The following is a 22,166-nucleotide window of genomic DNA, read 5'->3' as shown; positions in this document are numbered from 1 at the left end:
GTACGTGCATGTTTAGATCAGAGTCAGTACATCATCAACTTAGTCAATGCCATGCTAGTGATTTACTCATGGATTAATTTAATCGAGAAATTGCCTATTTACTCAACAATCCAAAAACCTATTATGTGAGGGAATTTCTCGGCAAGTGGCTTTGCCGCTGCACTGAAACCGGATAAGTTTACCGGTACATACTTCAAGCGTTGGCAGACTAAGACCACGTTATGGCTCACGGCTATGAACGTGTTCTGGGTCACCGGTGTCTCCACGGGAACGATTGCTCCAGAACAGGAGAAGGCGTTCAAGGAGGCTACCGTTGTGTTTCTCGGAGCGGTTCTTAGCGTGATCGGAGATAAACTGGTCGACGCATATTTACATGTGCATGTCGCCAAGGACTTGTGGGAGGCGCTCGAATCTAAATTCAGGGCCGCCGATGCAGGGAGCGAGATGTATATTATAGAGCAGTTCCACGATTACAAGATGGTTGAAAACCGTCCTGTATTGGAGCAGGCTCATGAGATAATATTCATTCGAATGTTAATGAATCTGAAGTTTGGCATTCACGTCTTTGTCACATTAGTTTTGGTGTTATGACACGGCTAGCCAAGTTGGATTTAATCCCGAGTTTCACTTTAGCCAAAGGTTCTAAGTGCCTTTCATGTGTGCAAGCTAAGCAACCTCGCAAGCCTCATAAGGCCGCGGAGGAGAGACACCTGGCACCATTAGAACTCATACATTCTGATCTTTGCGAGATGAATGGTGTGTTGACTAAAGGTGGAAAGAGATACTTCATGACATTGATAGATGATTCCACTAGATATTGCTATGTGTATCTGTTAAATACTAAAGATGAGGCTCTACACTACTTTAAAATCTATAAGGCAGAAGTTGAAAATCAACTTGAAAAGAAAATCAAACGAGTCCGGTCAGATCGTGGTGGAGAGTACTTCTCGAGTGAGTTTGGTTCCTTCTGTGCGGAACACGGCATTATTCATGAGAGGACGCCTCCCTATTCACCCCAGTAAAACGGGGTTGCCGAGCGGAAAAACCGTACTCTAACTGATTTGGTTAACGCCATGTTAGATACATCAGGTTTATCCAAGGCATGGTGGGGGGAGGCTATATTGACAGCATGTCATGTCCTGAATAAAGTTCCGACAAAGGATAATGAGATCACTCCCTATGAGAAATGGGCAAAGAGAAGGACGACACTCTCGTACTTGCACACTTGGGGCTGTTTGGCGAAAGTCAACGTGCCGATCCCCAAAAAGCGTAAGCTTGGACCCAAGACTGTGGACTGCGTTAATTTGGGCTACGCTAAGAACAGCGTTGGCTATAGATTTCTAGTAGTGAAATCTGAGGTACCTGACCAGAAGGTCGGTACAATTATGGAGTCTAAGGATGCTACATTCTTTGAGGATATTTTTCCTATGAGAGATATGCAAAGCACTTCTAGACAGGAATCTGAGGAGACTCCTGAACCTGCCATCCCTATGCAATATTATGAACAAACACATGATGAAAATCCCGAGGAGGATGACGAGGAAACCCTTGGTAGGGGCAAGAGACAAAGGACTGCAAAGACCTTTGGTGATGATTTCTTCGTGTACCTCGTGGATGATACTCCCACTTCTATTTCAGAAGAGTATGCCTCTCCAGAAGCTGACTACTGGAAGGATGCGGTCCGTAGCGAGATGGATTCCATCATGGCTAACGGGACATGGGAGATCACTTACCGTCCCTATGGTTGCAAACCACTGGGATGTAAGTGGGTGTTCAAAAAGAAGCTTAGGCCCGATGGTACGATTGAAAAGTACAAGGCTAGGCTTGTGGCCAAGGGCTATGACCAGCAAGAAGAGGAAGATTTCTTTGATACTTATTCACCTGTGGCTAGACTGACCACCATTCGAGTATTACTCTCGTTGGCGGCCTCACATGGTCTTCTCGTCCATCAGATGGATGTTAAGACGGCTTTTCTAAATGTAGAGCTAAAGGAGGAAATCTACATGCAACAGCCTGATGGCTTTGTGATAGATGGTCAGGAAAGAAAGAAGTGTAGGTTGATAAAATCTTTATATGGCCTGAAACAAGCACCTAAGCAATGGCATGATAAGTTTAATACAACTCTGACATCTGTTGGTTTCGTTGTTAATGAGGCTGACAAATGCGTATACTATCGCCATGGTGGGGGCGAAGGAGTTATACTGTGCTTGTATGTTGATGACATACTGATATTCGGAACAAACCTCAAAGTCATTGAGGAGGTCAAATCGTTTCTATCTCAGAACTTTGAGATGAAAGACCTTGGTGTGGCTGATGTTATCTTGAACATCAAGCTACTGAGAGATAATGAGGGTGGGATCACACTTCTACAATCCCATTACGTTGAGAAGGTGTTGAGTCGTTTTGGATATTCGGACTGCACACCATCTCAAACACCATATGATCCTAGCGTATTGATTCGAAAGTCCAAAGGCATGGCTAAAGATCAACTGAGATACTCTCAAATCATTTGTTCACTAATGTACCTAGTGAGCGCAACGAGGCCTGACATCGCATTTGCTGTGAGCAAACTGAGCCGGTTTGTTTCCAAACCGGGTGATGTACATTGGCATGCTGTTGAGAGAGTTATGCGCTATCTGAAAGGTACTATGAACTATGGACTTCACTATACCAGATACCCATTGGTACTTGAAGGGTATAGTGATGCGAATTGGATCTCTGATGCTGATGAGATGAAGGCCACAATTGGATATATGTTTACTCTTGGAGGTGGCGCTGTTTCCTGGAAGTCTTGCAAGCAAACGATCTTAACGAGATCGACAATGGAAGCAGAATTAGCGACATTAGACACATCTAGTGTTGAAGCGAGATGGCTTCGAGATCTTTTGATGGACTTGCCATTGGTTGATAAACCGGTTCCGGCTATCCTTATGAACTGTGACAATCAGACTGTCATCACCAAGGTGAAGAGTTCAAAGGACAACATGAAGTCCACCAAACACATAAGAATGAGATTAAAAGCTGTCAGAAAATTAAGAAACTCCGGAGTGATAGCGTTGGACTATGTCCATACGGCTAAGAATCTGGCAGATCCCTTTACAAAAGGGCTATCACGTGTTGTGATAGATAATGCATCGAGGGAGATGGGTATGAGACCCACATGAGTTGCCATGGTGGTAACCCAACCAATGTGATCGGAGATCCCGTGAACTAGGACCTGGGAAAACAAGCCAGTGGTGAACTGAGGAGAGTAACTATACTAACCCACTCCGTTGGAGATGCAATACTCTTGATACCTTATGGTAGGATGACTACGGTCTTAATGTGTTCCAAAGCTTATAAAAGCAAGATGCTATCCTACGGAGCGATCTTTGGAGGAACACACCTATATGAGCCCGACTGCTGGTCACAGTCTATGAGATTGGGGTGATCTCTAGTAAGCTCATGAATAGGCCAGGAGTGTGACTTATATGCTCCACCCGAGGGGTTAGCCTTCGGCAGCCTAGTACTAGTAAGACATGTAGTGAAACTTCTTTACGCCAAACTGACAATTCAAGGCATAGTCCATTGTTCAGTTGTGAAGGATTGTAGCCACTTGTTCTAGGTGAAGTTCAACCTTAACAGGTCTTCACTGAAACACCGGTATATCGAAACAGCAATTGGAACAGAGGACACAATGGGCCCTCGAGATCTGGTGGGGGATTGCTGAAATCTGAGATGGGCTCTAGGCCCATATTGCAATTTCTGAAAAATCTCTAAGGGCCCATGTGGGTTATATGGCACTAGGTGTAGTCAGAAGTTTAGTCCCACCCCGGAAGTGGAAGGAGAGTTGGAGTGGTTTACAAGGGTTTCTCTTCTACATGCTATTGGAGTTTGAGAAGAGAAGAGGCCCTCGCGCACTCCTCCTCCGCCGCCCGCCTCGCCACGCCACGCCTCGTCACGACGCGCCGCGGGTTGCGGGATTGAGCCGAGCCGAGCCGAGCTCACACCTACGCGCTTATTTTTGCCAGTCACTAACGGAGAGTTTTCTGACAGCTGGGCCACGATCTGAGACGTCGGATCGTGGGTTGTCACAGACTCGGACGTGGGTCGAGCCCACGTCTCTCCACGCGGCTGCGCCTATAAGTATGCGGTGTCTCCTAACCCTAGCCGCTACGAATAGATCACATCTGCTCACGCGCACGCCCACCGTCGTTCCTTCGCTGCTGCTGCCGCCGGTGACTCCATCCCGTCCGCCGCGTACACGGTCGACGGGAGAGCAAGTCTCCGAAACCACGCCCTACTGGTTCCTGTACGGGGTGAGGGGCGAATAGGTTTTTGGGCAGCGATTACGCGACTGCTCACTTCCGATCGTCTACTTCCTCTACGTCCGCGTCGCCTTCATCATCACCATGTCCACCGACGCCGACCGTGCCGCCGCCGAGAAAGCTGAAGCCGACAAGAAGGTCGCCGAGGACGCCGCTGCTGCCAGCAAAGCCGCGGCCTCTGCGTGGCCTACTGGAGGGTATAACTCGTTTATCCCGCTCCTGATTATTTTCATATTAGCAGTACTAGCAGTATGTGTAGATTTGTCTACTGTTTGCTTAGTACGTGCATGTTTAGATCAGAGTCAGTACGTCATCAACTTAGTCAATGCCATGCTAGTGATTTACTCATGGATTAATTTAATCAGAAATTGCCTATTTACTCAACAATCCAAAAACCTATTATGTGAGGGAATTTCTCGGCAAGTGGCTTTGCCGCTGCACTGAAACCGGATAAGTTTACCGGTACATACTTCAAGCGTTGGCAGACTAAGACCATGTTATGGCTCACGGCTATGAACGTGTTCTGGGTCACCGGTGTCTCCACAGGAACGATTGCTCCTGAACAGGAGAAGGCGTTCAAGGAGGCTACCGTTGTGTTTCTCGGAGCGGTTCTTAACGTGATCGGAGATAAACTGGTCGACGCATATTTACATGTGCATGTCGCCAAGGACTTGTGGGAGGCGCTCGAATCTAAATTCGGGGCCGCCGATGCAGGGAGCGAGATGTATATTATAGAGCAGTTCCACGATTACAAGATGGTTGAAAACCGTCCTGTATTGGAGCAGGCTCATGAGATAATATTCATTCGAATGTTAATGAATCTGAAGTTTGGCATTCACGTCTTTGTCACATTAGTTTTGGTGTTACGACGCGGCTAGCCAAGTTGGATTTAATCCCGAGTTTCACTTTAGCCAAAGGTTCTAAGTGCCTTTCATGTGTGCAAGCTAAGCAACCTCGCAAGCCTCATAAGGCCGCGGAGGAGAGACACCTGGCACCATTAGAACTCATACATTCTGATCTTTGCGAGATGAATGGTGTGTTGACTAAAGGTGGAAAGAGATACTTCATGACATTGATAGATGATTCCACTAGATATTGCTATGTGTATCTGTTAAATACTAAAGATGAGGCTCTACACTACTTTAAAATCTATAAGGTGGAAGTTGAAAATCAACTTGAAAAGAAAATTAAACGAGTCCGGTCAGATCATGGTGGAGAGTACTTCTCGAGTGAGTTTGATTCCTTCTGTGCGGAACACGGCATTATTCATGAGAGGACGCCTCCCTATTCACCCCAGTAAAACGGGGTTGCCGAGCGGAAAAACCGTACTCTAACTGATTTGGTTAACGCCATGTTAGATACATCGGGTTTATCCAAGGCATGGTGGGGGGAGGCTATATTGACAGCATGTCATGTCCTGAATAAAGTTCCAACAAAGGATAATGAGATCACTCCCTATGAGAAATGGGCAAAGAGAAGGACGACACTCTCGTACTTGCGCACTTGGGGCTGTTTGGCGAAAGTCAACGTGCCGATCCCCAAAAAGCGTAAGCTTGGACCCAAGACTGTGGACTGCGTTAATTTGGGCTACGCTAAGAACAGCGTTGGCTATAGATTTCTAGTAGTGAAATCTGAGGTACCTGACCAGAAGGTCGGTACATTTATGGAGTCTAAGGATGCTACATTCTTTGAGGATATTTTTCCTATGAGAGATATGCAAAGCACTTCTAGACAGGAATCTGAGGAGACTCCTGAACCTGCCATCCCTATGGAATATTATGAACAAACACATGATGAAAATCCCGAGGAGGATGACGAGGAAACCCTTGGTAGGGGCAAGAGACAAAGGACTGCAAAGACCTTTGGTGATGATTTCTTCGTGTACCTCGTGGATGATACTCCCACTTCTATTTCAGAAGCGTATGCCTCTCCAGAAGCTGACTACTGGAAGGATGCGGTCCGTAGCGAGATGGATTCCATCATGGCTAACAGGACATGGGAGATCACTTACCGTCCCTATGGTTGCAAACCACTGGGATGTAAATGGGTGTTCAAAAAGAAGCTTAGGCCCGATGGTACGATTGAAAAGTACAAGGCTAGGCTTGTGGCCAAGGGCTATGACCAGCAAGAAGAGGAAGATTTCTTCGATACTTATTCACCTGTGGCTAGACTGACCACCATTCGAGTATTACTCTCGTTGGCGGCCTCACATGGTCTTCTCGTCCATCAGATGGATGTTAAGACGGCTTTTCTAAATGTAGAGCTAAAGGAGGAAATCTACATGCAACAGCCTGATGGCTTTGTGATAGATGGTCAGGAAAGAAAGGTGTCTAGGTTGATAAAATCTTTATATGGCCTGAAACAAATACCTAAGCAATGGCATGATAAGTTTAATACAACTTTGACATCTGTTGGTTTCGTTGTTAATGAGGCTGACAAATGTGTATACTATCGCCATGGTGGGGGCGAAGGAGTTATACTGTGCTTGTATGTTGATGACATACTGATATTCGGAACAAACCTCAAAGTCATTGAGGAGGTCAAATCGTTTCTATCTCAGAACTTTGAGATGAAAGACCTTGGTGTGGCTGATGCTATCTTGAACATCAAGCTACTGAGAGAAAATGAGGGTGGGATCACACTTCTGCAATCCCATTACGTTGAGAAGGTGTTGAGTCGTTTTGGATATTCGGACTGCACACCATGTCAAACACCATATGATCCTAGCATATTGATTCGAAAGTCCAAAGGCATGGCTAAAGATCAATTGAGATACTCTCAAATCATTGGTTCACTAATGTACCTAGCGAGCGCAACGAGGCCTGACATCGCGTTTGCTGTGAGCAAACTGAGCCGGTTTGTTTCCAAACCGGGTGATGTACATTGGCAAGTTGTTGAGAGAGTTATGCGCTATCTGAAAGGTACTATGAACTATGGACTTCACTATACCAGATACCCATCGGTACTTGAAGGGCATAGTGATGCGAATTGGATCTCTGATGCTGATGAGATGAAGGCCACAACTGGGTATATGTTTACTCTTGGAGGTGGCGTTGTTTCCTAGAAGTCTTGCAAGCAAACGATCTTAACGAGATCGACAATGGAAGCAGAATTAATGGCATCAGACACATCTAGTGTTGAAGCGAGATGGCTTCGAGATCTTTTGATGGACTTGCCATTGGTTGATAAACCGGTTCCGGCTATCCTTATGAACTGTGACAATCAGACTGTCATCACCAAGGTGAAGAGTTCAAAGGACAACATGAAGTCCACCAAACACATAAGAATGAGATTAAAAGCTGTCAGAAAATTAAGAAACTCCGGAGTGATAGCGTTGGACTATGTCCATACGGCTAAGAATCTGGCAGATCCCTTTACAAAAGGGCTAATACGTGTTGTGATAGATAATGCATCGAGGGAGACGGGTATGAGACCCACATGAGTTGCCATGGTGGTAACCCAACCTATGTGATCAGAGGTCCCGTGAACTAGGACCTGGGAAAACAAGCCAGTGGTGAACTGAGGAGAGTATCCATTGGAGATGCAATACTCTCGATACTGTATGGTAGGATGACTACGGTCTTAATGTGTTCCAAAGCTTATAAAAGCAAGATGCTATCCTACAGAGCGATCTTTGGAGGAACACACCTATATGAGCCCGACTGCTGGTCACAGTCTATGAGATTGGGGTGATCTCTAGTAAGCTCATGAATAGGCCAGGAGTGTGACTTATATGCTCCACCCGAGGGGTCAGCCTTCGGCAGCCTAGTACTAGTAAGACATGTAGTGAAACTTCTTTACGCCAAATTGACAATTCAAGGCATAGTCCATTGTTCAGTTGTGAAGGAGTGTAGCCACTTGTTCTAGGTGAAGTTCAACCTTAACAGGTCTTCACTGAAACACTGGTATATCGAAACAGCAATTGGAACAGAGGACACAATGGGCCCTCGAGATCTGGTGGGGGATTGCTGAAATCTGAGATGGGCTCTAGGCCCATATTGCAATTTTTGAAAAATCTCTAAGGGCCCATGTGGGTTATATGGCACTAGGTGTAGTGGGAAGTTTAGTCCCACCCCGGAAGTGGAAGGAGAGTTCGAGTGGTTTATAAGGGTTTCTCTTCTACATGCTATTGGAGCTTGAGAAGAGAAGAGGCCCTCGCGCACTCCTCCTCCTCCGCCCGCCTCGCCACGCCACGCCACGCCTCGTCACGATGCGCCGCGGGTTACGGGATTGAGCCGAGCCGAGCTCACACCTACGAGCCCGGGGAACGTCATCGAGCTGAACGTGTGCTAAGAACTTGGAGGTGTCGGAGTAACGGTGCTTGGATCGGTCGGATCGGGAAGACGTACGACTACTTCCTCTATGTTGTGTCAACGCTTCTGTTGTTGATCTACCAGGGTACGTAGATCATACTCTCCCCTCTCGTTGCTATGCATCACCATGATCTTGCGTGTGCGTAGGAAATTTTTTGAAATTACTACGAAACCCAACAGTGGTATCAGAGCCTAGGTTTTATGTGTTGATGTTATATGCACGAGTAGAACACAAGTGAGTTGTGGGCGATATAAGTCATACTGCTTACTAGCATGTCATACTTTGGTTCGGCGGTATTGTTGGACGAAGCGACCCGGACCAACATTACGCGTACGCTTACGCGAGATCGGTTCTCCCGACGTGCTTTGCACAGAGGTGGCTTGCGGGCGACAGTTTCTCCAACTTTAATTGAACCAAGTGTGGCTACGCCCGGTCCTTGCGAAGGTTAAAACAGCACCAACTTGACAAACTATCGTTGTGGTTTTGATGCGTAGGTAAGATTGGTTCTTGCTTAAGCCCGTAGCAGCCACGTAAAACTTGCAACAACAAAGTAGAGGACGTCTAACTTGTTTTTGCAGGGCATGTTGTGATGTGATATGGTCAAGACATGATGCTAAATTTATTGTATGAGATGATCATGTTTTGTAACTGAGTTATCGGCAACTGGCAGGAGCCATATGGTTGTCGCTTTATTGTATGTAATGCAATCGCGCTGTAATGCTTTACTTTATCACTAAGCGGTAGCGATAGTCGTGGAAGCATAAGATTGGCGAGACGACAACGATGCTACGATGGAGATCAAGGTGTCGCGCCAGTGACGATGGTGATCACGATGGTGCTTTGAAGATGGAGATCACAAACACAAGATGATGATGGCCATATCATATCACTTATATTGATTGCATGTGATATTTATCTTTTATGCATCTTAACTTGCTTTGTTTGACGGTAGCATTATAAGATGATCTCTCACTAATTATCAAGAAGTGTTCTCCCTGAATATGCACCGTTGCGAAAGTTCTTCGTGCTCAGACACCACGTGATGATTGGGTGTGATAGGCTCTACGTTCAAATACAACGGGTGCAAAACAGTTGCACACGCGGAATACTCAGGTTATACTTGACGAGCCAAGCATATACAGATATGGCCTCGGAACACGGAGACCGAAAGGTCGAGCGTGAATCATATAGTAGATATGATCAACATAATGATGTTCGCCGATGAAACTACTCCATCTCACGTGATGATCGGACATGGTTTAGTTGATTTGGATCACGTAATCACTTAGAGGATTAGAGGGATGTCTATCTAAGTTGGATTCATTAAGTAAATTAGATGAACCTAAATTTATCATGAAACTTAGTACCTGATAGTATCTTGCTTGCTTATGTTTGATTGTAGATAGATGGCTCGTGCTGTTGTTCCGTTGAATTTTAATGCGTTCCTTCAGAAAGCAAAGTTGAAAGATGATGGTAGCAATTACACGGACTGGGTCCGTAACTTGAGGATTATCGTCATTGCTGCACAGAAGAATTACGTCCTGGAAGCACCGCTGGGTGCCAGGCCTGCTGCTGGAGCAATGCCAGATGTTATGAACGTCTGGCAAAGCAAAGCTGATGACTACTCAATAGTTCAGTGTGCCATGCTTTACGGCTTAGAATCGGGACTTCAACGACGTTTTGAACGTCATGGAGCATATGAGATGTTCCAGGAGTTGAAGTTAATATTTCAAGCTAATGCCCGGATTGAGAGATATGAAGTCTCCAATAAGTTCTATAGCTTCAAGATGGAGGAGAACAGTTCTGTCAGTGAGCATATACTCAAAATGTCTGGGTATAATAATCACTTGATTCAATTGGGAGTTAATATTCCAGATGATTGCGTCATTGACAGAATTCTCCAATCACTGCCACCAAGCTACAAGAGCTTCGTGATGAACTATAATATGCAAGGGATGAATAAGACTATCCCCGAGCTCTTCGCAATGCTGAAAGCTGCGGAGGTAGAAATCAAAAAGGAGCATCACGTGTTGATGGTCAACAAGACCACTAGTTTCAAGAAAAAGGGCAAAGGGAAGAAGAAGGGAAACTTCAAGAAGAACGGCAAGCAAGTTGCTGCTCAAGAGAAGAAACCCAAGTCTGGACCTAAGCCTGAAACTGAGTGCTTCTATAGCAAGCAGACTGGTCACTGGAAGCGGAACTGCCCCAAGTATTTGGCGGATAAGAAGGATGGCAAGGTGAACTGAAGGAAATATGCCCTAGAGGCAATAATAAAGTTATTATTTATTTCCTTGTATCATGATAAATTTTTATTATTCATGCTAGAATTGTATTAACCGGAAACATAATACATGTGTGAATACATAGACAAACAGAGTGTCACTAGTATGCCTCTACTTGACTAGCTCATTAATCAAAGATGGTTATGTTTCCTAACCATAGACAAAATAGTTGTTATTTGATTAATGGAATCACATCATTAGTTGAATGATCTGATTGACATGACCCATTCCATTAGCTTAGCACCCGATCGTTTAGTATGTTGCTATTGCTTTCTTCATGACTTATACATGTTCCTATGACTATGAGATTATGCAACTCCCGTTTGCCGGAGGAAAACTTTGGGTGCTACCAAACGTCACAACGTAACTGGGTGATTATAAAGGAGCATTACAGGTGTCTCCAAAGGTAGATGTTGGGTTGGCGTATTTCGAGATTAGGATTTGTCACTCCGATTGTCGGAGAGGTATCTCTGGGCCCTCTCGGTAATGCACATCACATAAGCCTTGCAAGCATTACAACTAATATGTTAGTTGTGAGATGATTTATTACGGAACGAGTAAAGAGACTTGCCGGTAATGAGATTGAACTAGGTATTGGATACCGACGATCGAATCTCGGGCAAGTAAAATACCGATGACAAAGGGAACAACGTATGTTGTTATGCGGTCTGACCGATAAAGATCTTCGTAGAATATGTAGGAGCCAATATGGGCATCCAGGTCCCGCTATTGGTTATTGACCAGAGATTTGTCTCAGTCATGTCTGCATTGTTCTCGAACCGTAGGGTCCGCACGCTTAAAGTTACGATGACAGTTGTTATGAGTTTTATGCATGTTGATGTACCGAAGTTAGTTCGGAGTCCCGGATGTGATCACGGACATGACGAGGAGTCTCGAAATGGTCGAGACATAAAGATTGATATATTGGATGACTATATTCGGACACCGGAAGTGTTCCGGATGAATTTCGGATAAAACCGGAGCACCGGGGGGTTACCGGAACCCCCCGGGGGGTTAATGGGCCTTATGGGCCTAATGTGGAGAAGAGGAAGCGGCTGCCAGGGCAGGCCGCGCGCCCCCTCTTCCCCTAGTCCGAATTGGACAAGGAGGGAGGGGCGGTGCCCCCCCTTTCCTTCTCTCCCCCCCCCCTCTCTCCTACTTGGACAAGGAAAAGGGGAGGAGTCATACTCCCGGTAGGAGTAGGACTCCTCCTGCGCCCACCTCCTGGCCGGCCGCACCCCTCCCCTTGGCTCCCTTATATACAGAGGCAAGGGGGCACCCTAGGGCACACAAGTTGATCCTCGTGATCGTTCCTTAGCCGTGTGCGGTGCCCCCTGCCACCATATTCCACCTCGGTCATATCGTTGTAGTGCTTAGGCGAAGCCCTGCGTCGGTAGAACATCATCATCGTCACCACGCCGTTGTGCTGACGGAACTCATCCCCGAAGCTTTCCTGGATCGGAGCCCGGGGAGCGTCATCGAGCTGTACGTGTGCTAAGAACTCGGAGGTGCCGGAGTAACGGTGCTTGGATCGGTCGGATCGGGAAGAAGACGTACGACTACTTCCTCTACGTTGTGTCAACGCTTCCGTTGCGATCTACAAGGGTACGTAGATCATACTCTCCCCTCTCGTTGCTATGCATCACCATGATCTTGCGTGTGCATAGGAAAATTTTGAAATTACTACGTTCCCCAACATGAACAAAGGTATATGTGATATACATGTTATTGATTTGTACCTTACTAATGCTCGCAGTAGCACCTGGGTATTTGATACTGGTTCTGTTCCTAATATTTGCAACTCGAAACAGGGACTACGGATTAAGCGAAGATTGGCTAAGGACGAGGTGACGATGCGCGTGGGAAACGGTTCCAAAGTCGATGTGATCGCGGTCGGCACGCTACCTCTACATCTACCTTCGGGATTAGTATTAGACCTAAATAATTGTTATTTGGTGCCAGCGTTAAGCATGAACATTATATCTGGATCTTGTTTAATGTGAGACGGTTATTCATTTAAATCAGAGAATAATGGTTGTTCTATTTATATGAGTAATATCTTTTATGGTCATGCACCCTTGAAGAGTGGTCTATTCTTATTGAATCTCGATAGTAGTAATACACATATTCATAATGTTGAAACCAAAAGATGCAAAGTTGATAATGATGGTGCAACTTATTTGTAGCACTGCCGTTTAGGTCATATCAGTGTAAAGCGCATGAAGAAACTCCATACTGATGGACTTTTGGAACCACTTGATTATGAATCACTTGGTACTTGCGAACCGTGCCTCATGGGCAAGATGACTAAAACACCGTTCTCCGGTACTATGGAGAGAGCAACAGATTTGCTGGAAATCATACATACAGATGTATGTGGTCCGATGAATATTGAGGCTCGTGGCAGATATCGTTATTTTCTCACCTTCACAGATGACTTAAGCAAATATGGGTATATCTACTTAATGAAACATAAGTCTGAAACATTTGAAAAGTTCAAAGAATTTCAGAGTGAAGTTGAAAATCATCGTAAGAGAAAATAAAGTTTCTACGATCTGATCGTGGAGGAGAATATTTGAGTTACGACTTTGGTGTACATTTGAAAAATTGTGGAATAGTTTCGCAACTCACGCCACCCGGAACACCACAGCGTAATGGTGTGTCCGAACGTCATAATCGTACTTTACTAGATATGGTGCGATCTATGATGTCTCTTACTGATTTACCGCTATCATTTTGGGGATACGCTCTAGAGACGGCCGCATTCACGTTAAATAGGGCACCATCAAAATCCGTTGAGACGACGCCTTATGAACTGTGGTTTGGCAGGAAACCAAAGTTGTCGTTTCTTAAAGTTTGGGGCTGCGATGCTTATGTGAAAAAGCTTCAACCTGATAAGCTCGAACCCAAATCGGAGAAATGTGTCTTCATAGGATATCCAAAGGAAACTATTGGATACACCTTCTATCACAGATCCGAAGGCAAGACTTTTGTTGCTAAATTCGGAAACTTTCTAGAGAAGGAGTTTCTCTCGAAAGAAGTGAGTGGGAGGAAAGTAGAACTTGACGAGGTAACTGTACCTGCTCCCTCATTGGAAAGTAGTTCATCACAGAAAACTGTTTCAGTGACACCTACACCAGTTAGTGAGGAAGCTAATGATGATGATCATGAAACTTCAGATCAAGATACTACTGAACCTCGTAGATCAACCAGAGTGAGATCCACGCCAGAATGGTACGGTAATCCTGTTCAGGAAGTCATGCTACTAGATCATGATGAACCTACAAACTATGAAGAAGCGATGGTGAGCCCAGATTCCGCAAAATGGCTTGAAGCCATGAAATCTGAGATGGGATCCATGTATGAGAACAAAGTATGGACTTTGGTTGACTTGCCCGATGATCGGCAAGCGATTGAGAATAAATGGATCTTCAAGAAGAAGACTGACGCTGACGGTAATATTACTGTCTACAAAGCTCGACTTTTCGCAAAAGGTTTTCGGCAAGTTCAAGGAATTGACTACGATGAGACCTTCTCACCCGTAGTGATGCTTAAGTCTGTCCGAATCATGTTAGCAATTGCCGCATTTTATGATTATGAAATTTGACAGATGGATGTCAAAACTGCATTCCTGAATGGATTTCTGGAAGAAGAGTTGTATATGATGCAACCAGAAGGTTTTGTCGATCCAAAGGGAGCTAACAAAGTATGCAAGCTCCAGCGATCCATTTATGGACTGGTGCAAGCCTCTCGGAGTTGGAATAAACGCTTTGATAGTGTGATCAAAGCATTTGGTTTTATACAGACTTTTGGAGAAGCCTGTATTTATAAGAAAGTGAGTGGGAGCTCTGTAGCATTTCTGATATTATATGTGGATGACATATTACTGATTGGAAATGATATAGAATTTCTGGATAGCATAAAGGGATACTTGAATAAGAGTTTTTCAATGAAAGACCTCGGTGAAGCTGCTTACATATTGGGCATTAAGATCTATAGAGATAGATCGAGACGCTTAATTGGACTTTCACAAAGCACATACCTTGACAAAGTTTTGAAAAAGTTCAAAATGGATCAAGCAAAGAAAGGGTTCTTGCCTGTGGTACAAGGTGTGAAATTGAGTAAGACTCAAAGCCCGACCACTGCAGAAGATAGAGAGAAAATGAAAGATGTTCCCTATGCTTCAGCCATAGGCTCTATCATGTATGCAATGCTGTGTACCAGACCTGATGTGTGCCTTGCTATAAGTCTAGCAGGGAGGTACCAAAGTAATCCAGGAGTGGATCACTGGACAGCGGTCAAGAACATCCTGAAATACCTGAAAAGGACTAAGGATATGTTTCTCATATATGGAGGTGACAAAGAGCTCATCGTAAAAGGTTACGTTGATGCAAGCTTTGACACTGATCTGGACGATTCTAAATCGCAAACCGGATATGTGTTTACATTAAACGGTGGAGCTGTAAGTTGGTGCAGTTCTAAACAAAGCGTCGTAGCGGGATCTACATGTGAAGCAGAGTACATAGCTGCTTCGGAAGCAGCAAATGAAGGAGTCTGGATGAAGGAGTTCATATCCGATCTAGGTGTCATACCTAGTGCATCGGGTCCAATGAAAATCTTTTGTGACAATACTGGTGCAATTGCCTTGGCAAAGGAATCCAGATTTCACAAGAGAACCAAGCACATCAAGAGACGATTCAATTCCATCCGGGATCTAGTCCAGGTGGGAGACATAGAGATTTGCAAGATACATACGGATCTGAATGTTGCAGACCCATTGACTAAGCCTCTTCCACGAGCAAAACATGATCAGCACCAAGACTCCATGGGTGTTAGAATCATTACTGTGTAATCTAGATTATTGACTCTAGTGCAAGTGGGAGACTGAAGGAAATATGCCCTAGAGGCAATAGTTTCCTTATATCATGATAAATGTTTATTATTCATGCTAGAATTGTATTAACCGGAAACATAATACATGTGTGAATACATAGACAAACAGAGTGTCACTAGTATGCCTCTACTTGACTAGCTCGTTAATCAAAGATGGTTATGTTTCCTAACCATAGACAAATGAGTTGTTATTTGATTAACGAGATCACATTATTAGTTGAATGATCTGATTGACATGACCCATTCCATTAGCTTAGCACCCGATCGTTTAGTATGTTGCTATTGCTTTCTTCATGACTTATACATGTTCCTATGACTATGAGATTATGCAACTCCCGTTTGCCGGAGGAACACTTTGTGTGCTACCAAACGTCACAACATAAATGGGTGATTATAAAGGAGCTCTACAGGTGTCTCCAAAGGTAGATGTTGGGTTGGCATATTTCGAGATTAGGATTTGTCACTCCGATTGTCGGAGAGGTATCTCTGGGCCCTCTTGGTAATACACATCACATAAGCCTTGCAAGCATTGCAACTAATATGTTAGTTGTGAGATGATGTATTACGGAACGAGTAAAGAGACTTGCCGGTAACGAGATTGAACTAGGTATTGGATACCGACGATCGAATCTCGGGCAAGTAACATACCGATGACAAAGGGAACAATGTATGTTGTTATGCGGTCTGACCGATAAAAGATCTTCGTAGAATATGTAGGAGCCAATATGGGCATCCAGGTCCCGCTATTGGTTATTGACCGGAGATTTGTCTCAGTCATGTCTACATTGTTCTCGAACCGTAGGGTCCGCACGCTTAACGTTACGATGACAGTTATTATGAGTTTATGCATTTTGATGTACCGAAGTTAGTTCGGAGTCCCGGATGTGATCATGGACATGACGAGGAGTCTCGAAATGGTCGAGACATAAAGATTGATATATTGGACGACTATATTCGGACACCGGAAGAGTTCTGGGGAAGTTTCGGATAAAACCGGAGCACCGGGGGGTTACCGGAACCCCCGGGGGGTTAATGGGCCTCATGGGCCTAATGTGGAGAAGAGGAAGGGGCTGCCGCGCGCCCCCTCTCCCCCTAGTCCGAATTGGACAAGGAGGGAGGGGCGGCGCCCCCCCTTTCCTTCTATCCCTCCACCTCTCCTAGTTGGACAAGGAACGGGAGGGGAGTCCTACTCCCGGTAGGAGTAGGACTCCTCCTGCGCGCCTCCTCTAGGCCGGCCGCACCCCCCCCCCCCCTTGGATCCTTTATATACGGAGGCAGGGGAGCACCCTAGAACACACAAGTTGATCTTCGTGATCGTTCCTTCGCCGTGTGCGATGCCCCCCTCCACCATATTCCACCTCGGTCATATCGTTGCAGTGCTTAGGCGAAGCCCTGCGCCGGTAGAACATCATCATCGTCACCACGCCGTCGTGCTGACGGAACTCCTCCCCGACGCTTTGCTGGATCGGAGCCCGGGGAACGTCATCGAGCTGAACGTGTGCTAAGAACTCGGAGGTGCCGGAGTAACGGTGCTTGGATCGGTCGGATCGGGAAGACGTACGACTACTTCCTCTACGTTGTGTCAACGCTTCCGTTGTTGATCTACCAGGGTACGTAGATCATACTCTCCACTCTCGTTGCTATGCATCACCATGATCTTGCGTGTGCGTAGGAAAAATTTTGAAATTACTACGAAACCCAACATAATGTACCTAGCGAGCGCAACGAGGCCTGACATCGCGTTTGCTGTGAGCAAACTGAGCCGGTTTGTTTCCAAACCGGGTGATGTACATTGGCATGCTGTTGAGAGAGTTATGCGCTATCTGAAAGGTACTATGAACTATGGACTTCACTATACCGGATACCCATCGGTACTTGAAGGGCATAGTGATGCGAATTGGATCTCTGATGCTGATGAGATGAAGGCCACAATTGGATATATGTTTACTCTTGGAGGTGGCGCTGTTTCCTGGAAGTCTTGCAAGCAAACGATCTTAACGAGATCGACAATGGAAGCAGAATTAACGGCATTAGACACATCTAGTGTTGAAGCGAGATGGCTTCGAGATCTTTTGATGGACTTGCCATTGGTTGATAAACCAGTTCCGGCTATCCTTATGAACTATGACAATCAGACTGTCATCACCAAGGTGAAGAGTTCAAAGGACAACATGAAGTCCACCAAACACATAAGAATGAGATTAAAAGCTGTCAGAAAATTAAGAAACTCCGGAGTGATAGCGTTAGACTATGTCCATACGGCTAAGAATCTGGCAGATCCCTTTACAAAAGGGCTATCACGTGTTGTGATAGATAATGCATCGAGGGAGATGGGTATGAGACCCACATGAGTTGCCATGGTGGTAACCCAACCTATGTGATCGGAGATCCCGTGAACTAGGACCTGGGAAAACAAGCCAGTGGTGAACTGAGGAGAGTACCTATACTAACCCACTCCGTTGGAGATGCAATACTCTCGGTACTGTATGGTAGGATGACTACGGTCTTAATGTGTTCCAAAGCTTATAAAAGCAAGATGCTATCCTACGGAGCGATCTTTGGAGGAACACACCTATATGAGCCCGACTGCTGGTCACAGTCTATGAGATTGGGGTGATCTCTAGTAAGCTCATGAATAGGCCAGGAGTGTGACTTATATGCTCCACCCGAGGGGTCAGCCTTCGGCAGCCTAGTACTAGTAAGACATGTAGTGAAATTTCTTTACGCCAAACTGACAATTCAAGGCATAGTCCATTGTTCAGTAGTGAAGGAGTGTAGCCACTTGTTCTAGGTGAAGTTCAACCTTAACAGGTCTTCACTGAAACACCGGTATATCGAAACAGCAATTGAAACAGAGGACACAATGGGCCCTCGAGATCTGGTGGGGGATTGCTGAAATCTGAGATGGGCTCTAGGCCCATATTGCAATTTCTGAAAAATCTCTAAGGGCCCATGTGGGTTATATGGCACTAGGTGTAGTGGGAAGTTTAGTCCCACCCCGGAAGTGGAAGGAGAGTTGGAGTGGTTTATAAGGGTTTCTCTTCTACATGCTATTGGAGCTTGAGAAGAGAAGAGGCCCTCGCGCACTCCTCCTCCGCCGCCCGCCTCGCCACGCCACGCCTCGTCACAACGCGACGCGACGCGACGCGACGCGGGTTGCGGGATTGAGCCGAGCTGAGCTCACACCTACGCGCTTATTTTTGCCAGTCACTAACGGAGAGTTTTCTGACAGCTGGGCCACGATCTGAGACGTCGGATCGTGGGCTGTCACAGACTCGGACGTGGGTCGAGCCCACGTCTCTCCACGCGGCTGCGCCTATAAGTATGCGGTGTCTCCTAACCCTAGCCGCCACGAACAGATCACATCTGCTCACGCGCACTCCCACCATCGTTCCTTCGCTGCTGCTGCCGCCGGTGACTCCATCCCGTCCGCCGCGTACATGGTCGACACGAGAGCAGGTCTCCGAAACCACGCCCTTCTGGTTCCTGTACGGGGTGAGGGGCGAATAGGTTTTTGGGCAGCGATTACGCGACTGCTCGCTTCCGATCGTCTACTTCCTCTACGTCCGCGTCGCCTTCATCATCACCATGTCCACCTCCGCCGACCGTGCCGCCGCCGAGAAAGCTGAAGCCGACAAGAAGGCCGCCGAGGACGCCGCTGCTGCCACCAAAACCGCGGCCTCTGCGTGGCCTACTGGAGGGTATAACTCGTTTATCCCGATCCTGATTATTTTCATATTAGCAGTACTAGCAGTATGTGTAGATTTGTCTACTGTTTGCTTAGTACGTGCATGTTTAGATCAGAGTCAGTACGTCATCAACTTAGTCAATGCCATGCTAGTGATTTACTGATGAATTAATTTAATCGAGAAATTGCCTATTTACTCAACACAGATGACCCGTCGCCGGTGGTCTCGTGTAGTATACCCGTCCTATTCATGCATGACGATACCCGGCTGATGAGTTGGGAGACACGTACAGCGCTTGTTTCGATTTCGAATGACCTCAGGCATCGGCCGCACGGCTTCCCTACGTGCTTTGGATCGAATGCAAGCGAGGAGAGGAACCAACCAGCACGTACGATTCAAACTTGTTTCATAGTTTTTCTTTTACTTATTACAGTAGTTTTTTTTAGTGTAAAGTTGCCGCTTTATTGAAAACTTAAAGACCTGAAAGTTTGAAATCTCGTCCGAAATTACACCCAACACAAAGTCTGGAAGAACTGATAGCCAGACATTACATAGTTCATCACCCACACCTACTTTAGCAAACTTATGTGCGGCAACATTAGCGAAACGTCGAACCCATGAAACCTTAAACTCGTCGAAGCCTCGAAGCATCTCTTTTATCTCCTCAATCCACGGCCCTGTAGCGCTCAAATTTTTAGACACACGACTGAGCATCTGCACCACCTTTTGGTTGTCCAGCTCCATGTGAAGTTTCTGAACATTCATCTCCCTTGCAACCTGGGCTGCCCTTCTGCACGCCAATATCTCCACAGCCTCTGGGTCTGCGTTAGAAGGAAAGAAGTGACTTGCTCCAGCCACAAAAGCTCCATTGTGATCCCGCAAGACTAGACCACCACCTCCCTTGTCACCATATTTAGAGACCGCTCCATCAGAATTAGCTTTTATCCAGCCCTCGTCAGGCGGTCGCCATCGCTGAAGCTCCTTGGTCTCCGGCGCCTTAGAAGATTTAGTATGCGCCAATCTCCACTCCTCCATATGCGCAACCAGTGTTGCTATGATTTCATGCGGGTGAGCAATACGTTTTCCGTCTCTAGCATTGTTACGTGCCAGCCATAGAGCATACACAGCTTGTATCATTGCTTCTCTTTCTTCTCCCCCTGCACTGGCGAACCACTCCAACAACCAGCTCGACAACTCGCTCTGGGAGGCTATCTCCGCTGGTGGACTTGCCACCAAGACTCCCTTTTGTGAGCGCAATAGCTGTCAAAAGTGTACTGAGTGATTACATGTCCAAAACCTATGCATGTTTGATTTTTCTCTTCCACACGCAACACAGAAGACACCCAGCTTAATCCGCCATCGGTGAACACTAGTAGAAAACAGGGCTTTGGTCCAGGCCGGGTCAGCCCATTAGCCCCGGTTCAGTCTAGAACCGGGACCAATGTGGGCATTGGTCCCGGTTCGTGAGCCCAGGGGGCCGGCCAGGCCACGTGGGCCATTGGTCCTGGTTCATCTGGACCTTTTGGTCCCGGTTGGTGGGATGAACCGGGACCAATGGGCCTCGCTCCTGGCCCACCACCATTGGTCCCGGTTGGTGGCTTGAACCGGGACCAAAGGCTCCCCTTTAGTCCCGGCTCATGTCACCAACCGGGACCAATGAGGTGCCTATATATACCCACTCGCGCAAGAGCAGAGCACAGTGCTCTGTTTTTTCTGGCCGAGGGGGAGAGGGCTTTGTGGTGCTCTAGCTCACCTCCTATGCACATGAGGTGTTCGATGGAATGCCCGAGCCACACTACTTAAGCTTTCTCCTCTCGAAGCTCGACCTCCAAGCTCCATTTTCCTCGAGATTTGTCTAGATTTAGCGGTCCGTCACGCCCCGTCCCCATCTTCAACGCCGTCGATCACCCGCGCCGATCTCATCACCGACACCACCGTGGTGAGCCTCTTGTTCTTATCTTCTTTCTGAAAGGAAAAATATTCTTACTTGTATGTTTAGATAGATACTTGTATCATTTTCTTACATTTATTATTGCATCTTATATAGTGCGATGGTTTTGGTATCCGCCCCCGTCGGCCCTCGTCCTGTCTATGATTCGGATGTGGTATGTATATTATCTTTATAACTATTGGTTCATTTATTGTTTATGAAAATTATGCCGACCAACGTGACACAGATTTTATTTATCTAGGATGTATGTGAATCGGAAATGCCAACCGATCCTATTGTCGAGAGGTTAAATTTAGTTGAAGAAGAAAACAATTTGTTGAAGGAAAAAATAAAAAAAATTGAGGAGGAGAAGATGATATTGGAGTTGCATGTTGCGGATGTCGTCGATGATCACAAGATCAAGATGGATGCAATGCGCTTGAAGATTAGAAAGATTAGAAAATATGCCATTCATACCGAGGCTTGGTATCATTATGCCATTGGATCAATTGTTACCTTGGTTGCGATTATGATCGCATTTGTTTTCGCATTGAAATGTTTTACATAGTTTCAATGTATGGTTTAATTAATTAGATGCTCTGGAGAGCTATATGTTGTTAGATGAGAACTATGTATGCACTTTGGTTTTAATGTGATGATGAACTTCTATTAATTTGGACACTTAATTATATATAATGCACGCAGATGAACCGGCAATGGATGTACGGTGACAGACACACCCGCGAGTACA

General features: G+C 46.0%; 1 protein-coding gene across 1 annotated transcript; it reads right to left on the bottom strand.

Moving 5' to 3' along the window:
- Nucleotides 1-19,905: 19,905 nt before the first annotated feature.
- LOC147963359 (uncharacterized) lies at nucleotides 19,906-20,520 on the bottom strand. The gene has a single exon (XM_087529552.1). The coding sequence runs from the start codon at nucleotides 20,518-20,520 to the stop codon at nucleotides 19,906-19,908; it is 615 nt and encodes a 204-aa protein (XP_087385678.1).
- Nucleotides 20,521-22,166: the final 1,646 nt, after the last annotated feature.

Source organism: Triticum urartu, chromosome 6A, assembly GCF_056163025.1.
Source record: "Triticum urartu cultivar PI428250 chromosome 6A, HENAU_Tu73, whole genome shotgun sequence".
NCBI classification, from domain to species: Eukaryota; Viridiplantae; Streptophyta; class Magnoliopsida; order Poales; family Poaceae; genus Triticum; species Triticum urartu.
The sequence above is the reverse complement of the archived record's forward strand: the minus strand, read 5'-3'. Positions and strand labels throughout refer to the sequence as shown.

Coding starts and splice junctions, on each gene's coding strand:
- LOC147963359 (XM_087529552.1), bottom strand. CDS start 20,520: ATGGAGGAGTGGAGATTGGCGCATACTAAATCTTCTAAGGCGCCGGAG.